The sequence below is a fragment of the Callithrix jacchus genome, chromosome 1, assembly GCF_049354715.1.
Source record: "Callithrix jacchus isolate 240 chromosome 1, calJac240_pri, whole genome shotgun sequence".
Taxonomy (NCBI): Eukaryota; Metazoa; Chordata; class Mammalia; order Primates; family Cebidae; genus Callithrix; species Callithrix jacchus.
In genome coordinates this window covers 173,571,133-173,589,084 of record NC_133502.1, presented here as the reverse complement: position 1 = coordinate 173,589,084, position 17,952 = coordinate 173,571,133, and the positions used below count along the sequence as shown (strand labels likewise).

General features: G+C 40.5%; 1 protein-coding gene across 10 annotated transcripts in view; it reads left to right on the top strand.

Annotated features, from left to right (window-relative positions):
* Positions 1 to 17,952, top strand: part of SCAI (suppressor of cancer cell invasion) — a 201,738-nt gene that overhangs the window by 152,972 nt on the left and 30,814 nt on the right. For 9 of the 10 annotated variants that reach the window (XM_035257363.3, XM_078327014.1, XM_035257359.3 and 6 more), the window contains one exon: positions 15,149 to 15,221. In XM_035257363.3, coding sequence (XP_035113254.1) covers positions 15,149 to 15,221 — 73 coding nt within the window. Of the gene's footprint in view, positions 1 to 15,148; positions 15,222 to 15,943; positions 16,087 to 17,952 lie in introns of all 10 variants that reach the window. The other variant, XR_013518820.1, reaches the window with a different exon arrangement.

Here is a 17,952-nt window from a genome sequence, read left to right as displayed (position 1 = left end):
TTGGAAATGTATTTAGTCAATTAATACATCATGGCTTAATTTTAGATTTTAATATTGTAATGCAAAGGACAGCTGTGGAATAATAGCAAGTGGATTTTTGTTATTGTTTGCTTTTGATGGCATATGCACTGTCACTCCTCTAAAGAAATAAATTGTCCCGAACATACCAATCTTCAGAAATGAAAAGGGAGTCCGGGTGTGCAGTGGCTCACACCTGTAATCCTAGCACTTTGGGAGGCTGAGGCGGGCAGATATTTGGAGTCAGAAGTTCAAAACCAGCCTGGCCTACATGGCGAAATCCCATCTCTACTGGAAATTTAAAAATTAGCTGGGCAGGGTAGTAGTCCCAGCTACTTTGAAAGCTGAGGCAGGAGAATCGCTTGAACCTGGGAGATGGAGGTTTCAGTGAGCCAAGATCAGGCCATTGTACTCCAGCCCAGGTGGCAGAGTGAGATTCTGTTTAAAAAAAAAAAAAAAAGCCAGAAATGAAAATCGAACTCCATAGGCAGTAGGCAAATCAGACCATGGCACAGACCAATTTTAGTCTTTTTAGAAATAAATATTACTTACTACATTTAATTCAAGCATGTAGTTCTTTTTGGTAACATATGAAGGTGTTTCATATTTACTTTTCCCACAAAAGCATTTGTAGGCTGGACATGGTGGCTTATACCTGTAATCCCAGCACTTTGGGAGGCTGAGGCAAGAGGATCACTTGAGCCCGCAATTTGAGACAAAGCTGGGCAAGATAGCCGGATCCCATATCTATTAAAAAAACAATTTAAAAATCTGCCAGGCTTGGTGGCTCACACTTGTAATCCCAGCACTTTGGGAGGCTGAGGCGGGCAGATGACCCTAGGTCAGGAGTTTGAGACCAGTCTGACTAACATGGTGAAGTCCCTGCCTCTACTAAAAATTAGCCTGGTGTAGTGGCAAGCGCCTGTAATACCAGCTACTGGGGAGGCTAAGGCAGGAGAATTGCTTGAACCCGGGAGGCGGAGGTTAGGTTGCAGTGAGCTGAGATCACGCCACTGCACTCCAGCCTGGGTGACAGAGCAAGATCCTATCTCAAAAAAAATTGTTTTTAATTAGCCAGACTTGTTTTTAGGAATCTGTAGTCCCAGCTACTTCAGGAAGCTGAGGCAGGAGGATCTCTTAAGCCCATGAGTTCAAGGATGCAGTGAGCTGTGATTGTGCTACAGCACTCCAGCCTGAGTGAGAGAGCAAGACTGTATCTCTAATAAATTAATTAATTAGATGAAATTAAGCATTGTAAAGTCTTAAGCTACCACTTTGCAAGTTTTTTGTTTGTTTTTTTGTTTTGTTTTTTGAGACAGAGTCTTGCTGTCCCCAGGCTGGTGTGCAGTGATGTGATCTCAGTCACTGCAACCTCCGACTCCCTGGTTCAGTGATTCTTCTGCCTCAGCCTACCAAGTAGCTGGGATTACAGGCACGTGCCACCATACCCCAGTTAATTTTTGTATTTTTAGTAGAGATGGGGTTTCACCATGTTGGCCAGGATGGTCTTGATCTCCTGACCTTGCTGCCTTGGCCTCCCAAAGTGCCGGTATTATAGGTGTGAGCCACCACGGCCCAGCCGAGTTGCCTTATTTTTTATTGTCTGTCCTTTGCTCTTTAATAAACATTTTTCTTTAGGAAATCCTCACATCTTTATTTTCTTTCTTTCTTTCTTTTGAGATAGAGTCTCGCACTGTTGCCCAGGCTGTAGTGCAGTGGTGCAATCTCAGGTCATTACAGTCTCTACCTCCTGGATTAAAGCAATTCTCCTGCCTCAGCCTCCTGAGTAACTGGGGCTACAGGCGTGCGCCACCATGCCCAGCTAATTTTTTTGTATTTTTAGTAGAGACAGGGTTTCACCATGTTGGCCAGGATGGTCTCAATCTCCTGACCTCATGATCTGCCCTCTTTGGCCTCCCAAAGTGCTGGGATTACAGGCGTGAGCCACCATGACCGGCCTACATCTTTATTTTCTAAACCTTTTATTGAGATTTTTCATTTGTTCTTTGTAGTTTCCTTTCATATATATAGAAATAGATACATGTGTGTTTATGTAACACATACATATACATATAAAATTATCTTTTTTAAAAATCATGGTTGAAATACCTCTCTTTCCTTTGAGAATATCAGTGATCATTTAAAATTTCTCCCTGCCTGGTATCTTCTTTCTCTTTGTTCTTTTGTTTCTGTTTATTTTTGCCTGTGTCTTTCTCATTAGAGACTTTAAAGTGTCATAATCCTCACTTGTTTGCTCATATTTAAGAGTGGAGCCTAGCAAACTGATCAGAAGCTCTGAGGGACTGGGTGGGGCTGGTTCCAACTGAGCTGGACCTTATAGTTGGGTAACCCCTGATGTCAGTATCTTCAGGTCTTTCTTCATGGCCTGGTCACATATACGAGAGAAGATGCAACTGTTCCGCCTGGAATATAGAAGATCTAGTGACCAGCACAATGCCATGTTTTCCCTCAAGCGTGTGTATATGAGTGCGCATGTGTGTGTATGTGTTTGTGTGTTTATAGATACATGTATCTTTATGTACCAGTGCCTCGCACTTAAAAGAGTCTTTTTTTTTTTTTTTTTTTTTTTTTTGCAATGGAGTCTCACTCTGTTACCTAGGCTGGAGTGCAGAGGCATAATCTTGGCTCAATGCAACCTCTGCCTCCCAGGTTCGAGTGATTCTCAAGCACTAATTTTTGTATTTTTAGTAGATATAGGGTTTCACCACATTGGCCAGGCTTGTCTCCATCTCCTGACCTCAGATGATCAGCCTGCGTCAGCCTCCCAAGTAGCTGGGACTACAGGAGTGTGCCACCAAGCCGGCTAATTTTTGTATTTGTTTTGTTTTGTTTTGAGATAGAGTCTCCTTCTCTCGCCCAGGCTGGAGTGCAATGGCACAATCTCAGCTCACTGCAACCTCCACCTCCTGGGTTCAAGAGATTCTCCTGCCTCCGCCTCCTGAATAGCTAGAATTACAGGCACCCACCACCATGCCTGGCTAATTTTTGTATTTTTAGTAGAGATGGGTTTCACCACTTTGGTCAGGCTGGTCTCAAACTCCTGACCTCAGGTGATCCGCCCACCTCAGCCTCCCAAAGTGCTGGGATTAAAAGCGTGAGCCACCACACCCGGCCAAAACAGTCTTAAATCAATGCATGTTGAATGATGAAATGAGGGCTCTATTGTCCTTATTTTATACTTGAGGAAACTTTGCCTGTGAGGTTCAGGATCTTGTCCAAAATTTCCAGCACCAGTCTTTCTCTTTCCAATGCCCAGTCTCTTTCCCGTGCCGGAAAAGCGTAGCTAGCTTTTCAGGCTTCTCTGAGCCTCATATTGGAGGAATAGAGTGATTGAAATACCAAGATTTGTGTAACAAGTATGGCCTATATTTTGGCTGTTAGATTGCCGGTAGGGTAAACTAAGCAAGTTGATTAGCCTTATGTGTGGTAATGTAGTACTTAGTAGAAATTAAAGAAAAAAAAAAGCCCTCAGTCATTTTGGGCAATACTTTTTTTTCTTTTTCCCCTGGAAGAAGAAAATTCTTTTGAGCATTTTAAATATCTGTGACAGAACTAGATGGATCCCTGCCCATGAAAATGACTTACACATTTTTCAAAACAGGCGTATTTATCCAAACAGCCTCATCCTAAAGTATTTGACTGATGTCTACAGCAATCAGTCTGTTAAGGCATTCACAAAAGCATTCAGTTATGTAAGAGCTCTTCTGCCAGCCAGCCTCACTCTCAGTCCATTTCTCTCTTGCAATTTTGAAAGACCTCCTTGTTTTGGGTGTACTGCAGTTATATCTAAGTTTGGGTTAATCGATTGGGATTTGTTGGACTCTTATTTTCCTCTTTTGTTTTTTTTGGATCCCATTAAAAGTGAACGTAATTGCTATAGACTTCTTGAGGTAGTAGATTAGAGTTTTTTGTTATTGCTGGGAAATTTTCATTTTCTCTTCACATATTGATAGTATTTAAGCTTCTCTGTCTTCACCTTCTGGAGCTTCGATTAAAAATTAAATATTAGACATTCAGGCCATATCATCCACGTTTCTTAACCTCTCTTCTGCCTGTATTTTCCATCATTTTGTTTCTTTGATTGAGACTTGTATAGTTTCTTCTGATCAGCTCTTAGTTCAAAAATTCTCTTTTCAGCTGTGTGTAACTTGCTCTCAAACCCATTTATTGAGTTTTTTTTGTTGTTTTTGGTATCTTTCTTTCTTTCTTTTTTTTTTTTGAAATGGAGTCTTGCTCTGTTGCCCAGGTTGGAGTACAGTGGTACAATCAGCTCACTGCAACCTCTGCCTCCCGGGTTCAAGCAATTTTTTGCCTCGGCCTCTGAAGTAGCAATGATTACAGGAGCCCAGGCCCAGCTAATTTTTGTATTTTTAGTAGAGGCAGGGTTTCACCATCTTGGCCAGGCTGGTCTTGAACTCCTGACCTTGTTATCTACCCACCTAGGCCTCCCAAAGTGCTGGAATTATAGTTGTGAGCCACTGCGCCCAGCCTGGTATTTTTCATGTCTAGAAATTCTGTGTCATTCTTTTTAAAATATTCTGTTGCCCCCCCCCCCCCACTTTTTTTCAGACAGAGTGTTGCTCTGTCCCCCAGGCTGGAGTGCAGTGGCGCTTTCTCGGCTCACTGCAACCTCTGCCTCCCAGGTTTAAGCAATTCTCCTGCCTCAGCCTCCCGAGTAGGCAGGCTACAGGTATGTGCCACCACACCTGGCTAATTTTTTGTATGTTTAGTAGAGACAGGGTTTCACCGTGTTAGCCAGGACCTGAGCTCCTGACCTGTATCTGTCCATCTCGGCCTCCTAAAGTGCTGGAATTACAGGCGTGAGCCACCCTACCCATCCACTCCATTGCCCTTTTTTTAATTTCTTATTTTCAAGTTTATTTTTTATTTCTTCAAACTTAACAAACATAGTTATTATTTGTTATCTATGTGATATTTTCTGTAATCATACATGAAATCAGATTTTTATATGAAATCTGATTTTGCTGTTTGAGCCACTCTTTGCTGTTTTGTGCCCCTGTATGCTTGATTATTTTTGACTATGTTTCTTCTCATTATCCTTAAAATTACTTGTATGAAGTTCATACAGCCCTAGGATGAGGTTATCTTTAAGCAGAGAGGGTCTGCATTTGCTTATGCCAGATACCCAGAGGCACTACCAGTTTGAAATCACCTAGATAATAGAAATTTGGACTGCAAATATATAGGACGGCTGACTTAGACTGATAGCCCCCAGGAACTAATTTTTTTTCTTTTGTTTTCTGCTCAGCATCAAGAAAAAATTTTTTGCAGTCCCATGTGGAGTGGTCATGGAGGAGGTGTCAAGTTTGGTTTTGGTTAATCCTTACACTGAGAGTGTAACCCTTTTGGATTCCAGGTTAAAGGGTATAGCCTTTTAGGATTCCAATTTAAAGAGTATAGCCTTTAGGATTCCAGTTTAATGCGGGGCGAGTTTTCTATTAGATTCCCATCTTGGACAGATGCTGAGCTGTGACATTTGTCCCCTTTTCCAGATGAGATCTTCAAAACCCAAATTCAAGTTGCTGGACTGATTCAGGTCAAGAGTTCTGGAATCTGTGTATCTTCTCAGTGTCCTCTACAGGTTTTTCTGTGTCTCTTTGCCCTCTTATCAGTGAAGTCCCCTTGGGTTCAGTCCTTGTTCTTTTCTACCTACAACTGACTTCTTGATGTTCTTAGCTGATTTTATGGCTTTGCTGTTTCTGTGTTGACAACTTCCAGGCCAGACCTCTCTCTCAAACTCAACTCAAATATTTTCTACCTACCCCACATCTTTAGTTGGTAATTTAGTTGGTAGAGTTTGCAAACTGAACATGGCCAAGACAGAATTCCTAGGCTCTTCTACATACAGGTTTCCCCTTTTTAGTTCATGACTGCTATACTATTGTAGTTGCCCCAGCCAAAATCCTTGGTTTCATACTTGATTCCACCTCCCCTCACATCCAACATTCATTTCAGGAAATCCTGTTGGCTCTAACTAATATATATATATCCAAGATCCCATTACCTCCTCTGCCTCATCCTGGTTCATACCACCATCATCATTCACTTGAATTATTGCAGTAGCCTTTTTTTTTTAAATGGAGACAGAGTCTTGCTCTGCTGCCAGGTGCCAAGCTGGAGTGCAGTGGCATGATCTTGGCTCAGTGCAGCCTCCGCCTCCTGGGTTCAAGCATTCTCCTGCCACAGCTTCCCCAGTAGCTGGGACTACAGGCTCAAGCCACCACACCCAGCTAATTTTTTTTTTGTATTTTAGTAGAGTCAGGGTTTCACTATGTTGCCCAGGATCGTGTTAATCTCTTGACCTCGTGATCCACCCGCCTCAGCCTCCCAAAGTGCTGGGATTACAGGCGTGAGCCACTGCACCAGGCCTACAATAGCCTTCTAGCTAGTCTTCCTCCTTCCTTGCTCTCCTATAAGTGTGCCTATAAGACAGATATGCCTCCTTTCTACTCAAAATCACCAGTGGCCTGTCATCTCACTCAGAGGAAAGGCTTTATTTTTTCTGTTCACACATACCCCTCCCTCCCCAGTCTTCCAAAAACATCTCTGATCTTCTCTCTTCCTGGGCCCCTGATTGCTCAGTTCTCTTTAGCCACACTGACCCCCTTGTTGTTCCTGAAACATACCAGCCAGTCATCTGCCCTAGATCTTTACATTCTGTTACCTCCACCTTGAAACCTCTTCCAAAGATACCTACATGGTTCTTTAGGTGTTTGAGCAAATAAAGCCTTTTATAAGGTCTTCCCTAATTGTCCTACTTAAAATTATATGCCGCCCTAGTACTCCTTATCTACCTTTCTAACTTTATCTTAATAATCATAACAGTTAATTTTTCCATAATGACTCTTAGTGATATGCACTGTTCTAAGCATTTTATATGTATACATTTAATTCCTGCATAACACAGTGTGTTGCTTTTATTGTTCCCATTTTACTGATAAGAAAACCAAGGGACAGATAAAGGTTAAGTAATTTGCCCAAGATCACACAGTTAGTGGGTGGCCGTGTTGAAATATAAACACAATGGACTATAAACCTGTGCTATTAACTATATGCTGTACTCCCATATGTAGCACTTGTCACCTTCTGTGATATTATATAACTTATTTATTTAGTTGGTTAGTTTACTGTGAGTTACAGCCTACCATTTTTCCATCCGCCATCCAACTGTCAGCTCCAGGCCAGGCATAGTGGCATCTATAATCCCGGCACTTTGGGAGACTGAGGAGGGCAGATCGTCTGAGGTTGGGAGTTTGAGACCAGCCTGGCCAACTTAGTGAAATCCCATCTCTACTAAAAATTTAAAAATTAGCCAGTTGTGGTGGCGCACACACCTGTAATCCCAGCTAGTCAGGAGGCTGAGGCAGGGAGAGTTGCTTGAACCCAGGAGGTGGAGGTTGCAGTGAGCTGAGATCGCCACTGCACTCCAGCCTGGGCGACAGAGCGAGACATCGTCTCACAAAATAGAAATGAAAATAAAATAAATAAATGTCAGCTCTAGAAGATAGTGTTTTTTCTGATTTATTTACCATTGTATCTGTAGCACACGTAGCAGTGTCTAGTCCTTAGGCCTATGAGTATTTGTTGAAGAAGAGAAGAAGACATCTTTAAAAAGAACAGTATATACTGTTTTAAGTGTGCATGGATGTAGTGGTATAATCATAGCTCACTGTAGCCTCAAACTCCTAGGCTCAAGAGAGCCTCCTACCTCAGCCTCCTGAGTACTAGGACTAAAGAAACATGTCACCACACCTGGCTAATTTTTAAATTTTGTTTAGAGATAGAGTCTTGCTATGTTGTCCAGGCTGGTCTTGAGCTCCTTGCTATAAGCTATTCTTCCACCTTGGTCTTCCAACGTGCTGGGATTGTGAGCCACTATGCCCAGCTAGTGAATACATTTTAAACCTCAGTTAAAGAGATAATTTACTGGGCAAAAGATTGAATGGCGATATGAAAGAAATCTGAAAAGCCCCATCACTGGGTAGAAATAGAGCAAAGTTATCAAAATTCTTTCTTTCTTTCTTTTTTTTTTTTTTTTGAAGACAGAGTCTTACTCTGTTGCCCAGGCTGGAATGCAGTGATGTAATCTCAGCTTACTGCAACCTCTGCCTCCCAGGTTCAAGTGAGTCTCCTGCCTTGGCCTCCCAAGTAGCTGGGATTGCAGTCACATGTCACCATGCCCAGCTAATTTATTTATTTATTTATTTTGTATTTTTAGTAGAGATGGGGTTTTGCCATGTTAGCCAGGCTGATCTCGAACTCCTGACCTCCACCCGCCTCATTCCACCCGTCTCAGCCTCCCAGAATGCTGTGTTTACAGGCATGAATCACTGTGCTTGGCCCAATAATACTTTGAAACTTTTAGAGTCAGATATACAATTTAGGGCAATGAAAAAGATCAGAACTATCCAATTAATTCTATGGCAGTTAGGCCACAGAATACTTGTATGGCCTTGATCATGTCTTTGATCTTTTCTGAGCTGCTTTTTCCTTTCTAGAAAATAAATTGTGAATACTGATCTTACAGGAGTGTTGTGATTGTAGATTAGGATCTATAAAGCCTAGCATAGTTTCTGGAAAATAGTTAGCACTCAGTAAATGATAGGAATTATTATGATAATGATACTGTTTCCAGACAAAATTAGCACACATGAAAGAAAACTTTATCCCAAATTAGTTTATCAATATAGAGTAGAAGAATTTAAATAAAATACAAGCAAATAGGCTTATTAATAGAATAACCTATCAAAAGAGTTTATCTGAATCATGCATGAAGGTTAGATATATGAAAATCAGGCCAGGTGCAGTGTCTTGCATCTGTAATCCCAGCACTTTGGGAGCATAAGGCAGGAGGATTGCTAGAGGCCAAGAGTTCAAGACCAGCTTGAGCAATATAGCAAGACCCTATCTATAAAATAAAAAACTAGCTGAGTGTGGTGCCACGCCTGTGCAGTCCTAGCTCCTTAGGAGGCTGGGGCAGGAGGATTGCTTGAGTTCAGGTAAAGACTGCAGTGATCTATGATCACACCACTGTACTCCTCCTGCCTGGGTGATAGAGCAAGACCCTGACTAAAAAAAAAAAAAAATTAATACTATAAACTATGTCAATAGGATAAATAAGGCAATCACATGCTTATCTTAATAGTCATTTAGTAAAATCAAGTAAAACCCATTGCCTGTTCTTAACTAAAGCACTTGAACCTATGATGAAGAGCTTCTGTATTAAATAGGCAACTATGTACTTAGAGAAACACTAGAAGTATGTTCGATTAAAATGAGAAAAAGAGAATGCCTGTTACTATCATTGTAATACAATATTGCTTTTGTCCCAACTAGAAACTCATAACATTCCCAAAATAAAACAGTAACAAAAGTTGTTTGGATTAGTAAAAGAGCACACAAAACAGTACATATTGGAAAGAATGAGATGAAAATCATTAGTTGCAGAGGGTATGATTTTATGGTGTGCGCCTGTAATCCCAGCTTCTTGGGAGGCTGAGGCAGGAGAATTGTGTGAACTCGGGAGGCAGAAGTTATGGTGAGCCGAGATCGTGCCATTGCACTCCTGGCAACAGTGCAAGACTCTGTCTAAAAAAAAAGAAAATCAAGAGGAATTACAGAAAAGCTACTAATATGAATATAAATATATCAAATTGGTTTGATATAGGAAAAACATAGAAAATTAAATAGCAACCTTATATATGAGCTATATCTAGTTAAAATTTATTCAGCATATGTTCCATTTGTATATATTTGCTATAATTTTTCTTAAACTTATTAGCTTTGAATTATATACTTCATCTATGTGAGCAGTTATGAGATTTCTGTTAAACTGTAAAATTACTTACTGAATGGATCAGAACAGAGACATGTAAAGCACCTTAAAGAAACTATTTCTCAGGCCTAAAATTTAATTTTAATTTTAGAAGATATTCATGTATTTGTGTCACAGATTTCCAAGGTAATCCCCAGGTTCAGTGATTTCCTAGGAAGAGTCACAGGACTCAACATATAGTCATACTCACTGCTAAGATTTAGTATAGTAAAAGGATACAGAGCAAAATCAACAAAAGGAAACAATATGTAGGGTGAGTTCGGAGAAAACCAGATGCAAACTTCCAGGGACCCTCTTCCAGCGGAGTCACACAGGACACACTTAATTACCCAACCAACGAGTTGTGACAACACAGATTAAATATTATCTACCAGGGGAGCTCATTAGGAGCTCAGTAACGAGGGTTTTTATTGGGAACTGGTCTTGTGGGCCTGGCTCTTACCAAAATGCTAGACTCCCAGAAGGAAAGCAGATGTTGAGTATAAACCATCTTGTTTGCACAGTCTAGGCAGTGAGCCACTCTTCATCAGTTCTGCTAATGGTAGGAACTCTCACAAAAACTAAGTTCCCAGAAGCCAGCCAAGGGCCAACCAATAAGCAGAACTTTCAAAGGATAGCAATCTGGCTTGCTATGTTAACTCTTCCTACAGAGTATTATTTAAAAAAAAAAAAAAAGGTAAGGAGAGAAGTTGGTTAGCCAGAAGTACAAAGATAATGGAGACCTTGAGAAATAAATAACAGCATTGTCCATTTTAGCACTATCCAAGATGAAAATCGGCATGGCAGAAAATGCCTCAATCTTCCTTATCAAAAGAATCATTCAGTTTACTCCCTTTGATTTATAAGATATTTCTAATTTATCTTAATTATTTGCTTAATACTTTTAGTACTGGTATTACATTCATAAAGTCACAGAATCAAAAATTTCAAGAAGGCATATTGTGTGGCTCTTGAATGTTGATTGGATAAACAATGAAATGAAGTCAGAAATAAAGAAGTTCTTCGAAACCAATGAGAACGAAGACACAATATACCAGAAACTCTGGGACACATTTAAAGCAGTCTCTAGAGGAAAATATATAGCAATAAGTGCCCACATGAGAAGAGTGGAGAGATCCAAAATTGACACCCTATTGTCAAAATTGAAAGAGCTAGAGGAGCAAGACCAAAAAAACTCAAAACCTAGCAGAAGACAAGAAATAACTAAGATCAGAGCAGAACTGAAGGAGATAGAGACACGAAAAACCCTTCGAAAATCAATAAATCCGAGAGCTGGTTTTTTGAAAAGATCAACAGAATAGACAGACCACTAGCCAGACTGATAAAAAAGAAAAGAGAGAATAACCAAATATATGCAATAAAAAACGATAAAGGGGAAATCACCACAGATTCCACAGAAATTCAAACCATCATCAGAGAATATTACAAACAACTCTATGCACATAAACTAGTAAACCTGGAAGAAATGGATAAATTCCTGGACACTTGTGTCCTCCCAAGCCTAAACCAGGAGGAAGTCGAAACTATGAATAGACCAATAACAAGGTCTGAAGTCGAGGCAGCAATTAAGAGCCTACCACACAAAAAAAGCCCAGGTCCAGACAGGTTCACAGCCGAATTCTACCAGACACACAAAGAGGAGCTGGTACCATTTCTTCTGAAACTATTCCAAATAATCCAAAAAGAGGGAATCCTTCCCAAATCATTTTATGAAACCAACATCATCCTGATACCAAAACCTGGCAGAGACTCAACAAGAAAAGAAAACTTTGGGCCAATATCCATGATGAACACAGATGCAAAAATCTTCAATAAAATACTAGCAAGCCGATTGCAACAGCACATCAAAAAGCTTATCCATCATGATCAAGTAGGATTCATCCCGGGGATGCAAGGCTGGTTCAACATACGCAAGTCTATAAATGTAATTCACCACATAAACAGAACCAAAAACAAAAACCACAGGATTATCTCAATTGACGCAGAGAAGGCATTTGACAAACTTCAACAGCCCTTTATGCTAAAAACCCTCAATAAACTCGGTATTGATGGAATGTATCTCAAAATAATAAAAGCTACTTACGACAAACCAACAGCCAATATCATACTGAATGGGCAAAACCCAGAAGCATTCCCTTTGGCACTAGTCAAGGATGCCCTCTCTCACCACTCCTACTCAATACAGTACTGAAAGTTCTAGCCAGAGCAATCAGGCAAGAAAAAGAAATAAAGGGTATTCAAATAGGAAAGGAGGAAGCCAAATTGTCTCTATTTGCAGACGACATGATAGTATATCTAGAAGACCCCATCGCCTCAGCCCAAAAACTCCTGAAACTGATAAGCAACATCAGCAAAGTCTCAGGATATAAAATCAATGTGCAAAAATCACAAGCCTTCCTCTACACCAATAACAGACTTAAAGAGAGCCAAATCAACAACGAACTGCCATTCACAATTGCTACAAAAAGAATAAAATACCTAGGAATACAACTCACAAGGAACGTAAGGGACCCCTTCAAGGAGAACTACAAACCACTGCTCAACGAAATAAGAGAGGACACAAACAGATGGAGAAACATTCCATGTTCATGGTTAGGAAGAATCAATATTGTGAAAATGGCCATACTGCCCAAAGTAATTTACAGAATCAACGCTATCCCCATCAAGCTACCATTGACTTTCTTCACAGAACTGGAAAAAACCACCTTGAACTTCATATGGAACCAAAAGAGAGCCCTCATAGCCAAGTCAATTCTAAGCAAAAAGAACACAGCAGAAGGCATCACACTACCAGACTTCAAACTATACTATAAGGCTACAGTAATCAAAACAGCATGGTACTGGTACCAAAACAGAAATGTAGACCAATGGAACAGAACAGAGGCATCGGAGGCAACACAACATATCTACAACCATACAGTCTTTGATAAACCTGACAAAAACAAGCAATGGGGAAAGGATTCCCTGTTTAATAAATAGTGTTGGAAAAACTGGCTAGCCATGTGCAGAAAGCAGAAACTGGACCCCTTCCTGACACCTTACACTAAAGTTAACTCCAGGTGGATTAAAGACTTAAACATAAGACCTGGCACCATAAAAACCCTAGAAGAAAATCTAGGCAAAACCATCCAGGACATAGGAGTAGGCAAGGACTTCATGATCAAAACACCAAAAGCATTGGCAACAAAAGCCAAAATAGACAACTGGGACCTAATGAAACTCCACAGCTTCTGCACGGCAAAAGAAACAGTCACTAGAGTGGATCGGCAACCAACAGAACGGGAAAAAATTTTTGCAGTTTACCCATCTGACAAAGGGGTGATATCCAGAATTTACAAAGAACTCAAACAGATTTACAAGAACAAAACAAACAAGCCCATTCAAAAATGGGCAAAGGATATGAACAGACACTTTACAAAAGAAGGTATACATGAGGCCAACAAACATGAAAAAATGCTCATCATCACTGGTCATTAGAGAGATGCAAATCAAAACCACATTGAGATACCATCTCACGCCAGTTAGAATGGCGATCCTTAAAAAATCTGGAGACAACAGATGCTGGAGAGGATATGGAGAAATAGGAACACTTTTACACTGCTGATGGGAGTGTAAATTAGTTCAACCATTGTGGAAGACAGTGTGGTGATTCCTCAAGGACCTAGAAATAGAAATTCCATTTGACCCAGCAATCCCATTACTGGGTATATATCCAAAGGACTATAAATCGTTCTACTATAAGGACACATGCACACAAATGTTCATTGCAGCACTGTTTACAATAGCAAAGACCTGGAACCAACCCAAATGCCCATCAGTGATAGACTGGAGTTGGAAAATGTGGCACATATACACCATGGAATGTTATTCAGCAATCAAAAATGATGAGTTCGTGTCCTTTCTAGGGACATGGATGAATCTGGAGAACATCATTCTCAGCAAACTGACACAAGAACAGAAAATGAAATACTGCATATTCTCACTCATAGGCGGGATGATGAACAATGAGAACACATGGACACAGGGAAGGGAACACTACACACTGGGGTCTATTGGGGGGAATAGGGGAGGGACAGCGGGGGGTGGGAGCTGGGGAGGGATAGCATGGGGAGAAATGCCAAATGTGGGTGAAGGGGAGGAAGGCAGCAAAACACTGCCATGTGTGTACCTATGCAACTGTCTTGCATGTTCTGCACATGTACCCCAAAACCTAAAATGCAATTAAAAAAGAAAAAGGAAATCTCTTTCTCCCACCAATCCCAATGCACTAAGTTCCTATCTCTTCCTATAGGTAATCATTGTTACCTGTTTCTTATCCTTTTAGAAAAAAATTGTAAATAGATATACAGACCAAAATAAAAAGTCATTTTTTTTTAAGACATAGTCTTGCTCTGTTGCCCAGGCCAGGATAGAGTGGCATGATCTTGGCTCACTGCAACCTCCGCCTCCCAGGTTCCAGCAATTCTCCTGTCTCAGCCTCCCGAGTAGCTGGGATTACAAGCACACAACACCACTCTCAGCTAATTTTTATATTTTTAGTAGAGACAGGGTTTTGCAATGTTGGCCAGGATGGTTTCGATCTCTTGACCTCGTGATCCACCTGTCTTGGCCTCCCAAAGTGCTGGAATTACAGGCGTGAGCCACCGCACCTGGCGGAATTTTATTTTTCTTGTTGGTTTACCACAGAGCTTATGATTTTACTTCCCTTGTACATATACCCTCAGGAAAATGATATGATTAATTATGCAATGAGTACTTTAGTTTGAGTGTCAGCTTACTTGTTACTGTAAATCTCACATTGACATTCTGGTCTTTTACGCCATTCCGTGAGAGCAGTTATTATGACCCACAATAAGAGATGGGTCCAGGAATCAGGTTTTGAAGCTGAAAGCCAGATCTTGGATCTTGGAATGTTCACCCTTATATATACCAGTGTATGTTGCTTGATGGAGTGGCCTCTTGGTATATACCCAGATGACTTCTTCTTGCAAAACTACAACCATGTATATGCATTGTGTTTAAAAAATCCATAGTTTCCTCAGTGAACCACTTCAATTGAGAGCCTTTAAGAAAGCCTATGATGTGTGGTAATTATGTATGAATGGCAGTCTCTTTAGCTGTTGCTGATGTTTCTGCATCTGTCTATGAGTTTGAGGGCCCAATTTATACACTGAAGATACGCCTTGGAAAATTACTAAGTAACTATCTTTAGTCAAATCTTTAATGCAAGTTTTAAATTCTTATATATTACAGAATTTCACAAACTTGTTTGGACAGCCACTAGTCTGCTTGCTTTCTCCTACAGCATATCCAAAAGCTTTACAAGGTATGTACCCTCATTGCCTGTTACAACAATAGGTTGCAAATAAACACTGTGTACATTGTGAATAGTACTGATCTTTGTTTTTTTCTTCCATAATGATCATGTGTGGATTTATGTTCTTTAATATGGCAGGTGTTGCTCTGAAATATACCCAGAAGCCTTGCCAACAACCGAGGTCCCTTAATGTGCTATCATTAGGCCTTGAGATAATTCATCCCTGAGAAAGAAGGAGTTTTGTTCCTTGCTGATGGGGAACTCATGATTTGTAAATTTTAAAGTTTGTTTTACAGGTGTTTGTTTTGATTTGCTGATCATATCCATATAGCATGGTTTTCCTATATCTTTGCCAGGCATCTTTTAAGAGTTCCAAGGCATCTCTTAAGACTGTCAGATTGCTGGTCTAGGAAACTTCTCAATCTATGCCTCAGAGTTAGGATAACCTAATTGGCATAATTAAAGTGTTTCTTTTATTCACGTTTTTACCTCATCTTAATTTTAAAATAAAAGAACCTCTTCTGAGTGTGCCAGAGAGACAGGTTAGTGTTTTGGCCATTTCTTCAGTGGCTGAGAATCAAGACTTTTTGTCCTTAATGATTTGTCTTTAATTGGTGACACATAAAATCTAATTCTAACTCCCAGTCATTTAGTAGGTAAAATACTAAACAACCTTAACACTGTTAAAGCAGTACTTGTCACTGTTTCACTATCTCCCTAACTGTGAATAGTGCTGATGTCTCTCTGTGGGAGATGGCATTTTACTGCTACTTCCCAGCCAGAAGTCCTGTCTGCTGACATAGTTTGACACAGGAAGTGATGGTCAGCATTTGAATGCCTGAGAGAAGCTGGAGGCTTTCACCGTTGTTTTAAGGTAAGTTCTGCTGTTTAACAGGGAAAACATGTAGAAATATTAACTTCATGTATCCAAAAGTAAAATTACTAAGGGATAGAACTTACCTTCAAACAACGGTAAAATTCTCCTGCTTTGAAGATTTTGTTCTCCTGTTTCTTATCATTTCTGGAGGAATGTGATCCCTTTCAGTTACTCAGCAGTAATTTTTGCTACCAATCTGTCCTATCATTATATAGTTTTATTTAAATTTGCATGGTCAAATGGGTTAATACTAAGACTATTTGGTCTGAAGGACTTCATTTTATAGAATAGAAAAACACAGACTTTGGCACATTTTTACCTAGTCTCCTATCTTTGTGCTATAAAGCTTAGACCTCTAACACCTTAAATTATTGTTCAATTACAAAAGCAGATTCAGAATTCTTTTGTGAGAAATATTTTGGATTTATATATAGGCATTATTGCTACTCACCTCTGCAAAAGGGATGGGCGCTCAATGTAGGTGCAAAACTAGCTGATCTGTAAGCACTTCTGAGATCTAAAGCCTATAGTTCTCTCATTAGCCAAGAGTTACTTCATTTATTCAACTTTTTTTTTTTTTGAGATGGGGTCTCATTCTGTCGCTCAGGCTGGAGTGCAGTGGTGTAATCACAGCTCACTGCAGCCTCTACCTCCTGGACTCAGGTGATCCTCCCACTTCAGCCTCCCAAGTAGCTGGGACTAAAGGTACACACCACCACATCCAGCTAATTTTGGATTTTTTTTTTGTAGGGACCAGGTCTTACCATGTTGCCTAGGCTGTTGTCAAACTCCTGGGCTCGAGAGATCTGCCTGCTTTGGCCTCCCAAAGTGCAGTTCAACATTTATTATCAGGTATTATGCTAGCACTAGAGATAGCACTGTGACCTGACAATCACAGTTATGTTCTTCACAGAGCCAAATGTCTGGTGGCAGCTAGAGCCAACCTGATGAGCAGTTATAATAAGTGATTCACAGGAGGATGCATGCAAACAAGATGAGGAACTCCTGACTAGCAACACACTGAAGACGAGGGAAGGGGATGAGATGATGTCTAACGTGGACATTAAGAACATGGAGACCTAGATAGGGTTGGGAAATGACCGAGCAAGAGTGTTCCAGCATGTGCTGTGGCCATGAGATAAGACAGCATAGGGAGCATGTAGAGAAATTTATTTTTTTATTTTTTGAGATGATGTGTTGCTCTGTTTCCCAGGCTGGAGAGCAGTGGCACAATCTTGGCTCACTGCAACCTCCACCTCCCAGGTTCAGGTGATTCTCCTGCCTCGACCTCCCAAGTAGCTGGGATTACAGGTGCATGCCACCATACCCGGCTAATTTTTTTGTATTTTTAGTGGATATGGGGTTTCACTATGTTGGCTAGGCTGGTCTCGAACTCCTGACTTTGTGACCTGCCCGCCTTGACCTTCCAAAGTGCTGGGATTACAGGTATGAGCCACCGCACCAGGCCTAATTTTGTATTTTGAGTAGAAACAGGGTTTTGCCATGTTGGCCAGGCTGGCCTCAAACATCTGACATCAAGTGATCTGCTCACCTTGGCCTCCCAAAGTGCTGGGATTATAGGTATGAGCCACTGTGCCTGGCTGAGCATATAGAGAAATTAAAGTCATTCCTCCTAACTAAAGGGTAGAGTTTGAGATTGTGTGATTGAATTATGAAAGAACTTCTAAGATTTGTTAAGTGATTTAAGTGGAAGACGATGGGGTACAGGTTGAGTATTCTTAATCGTAAAATCTGAAATGCTCCAAAATTCAGAAGTTTGAGTAGCAACATGACACTGAAAGTGAAAAATTCCACATATCGTTACTTAGCACAAGGTTTGTTTCATGTAGAAAATTATTTAAA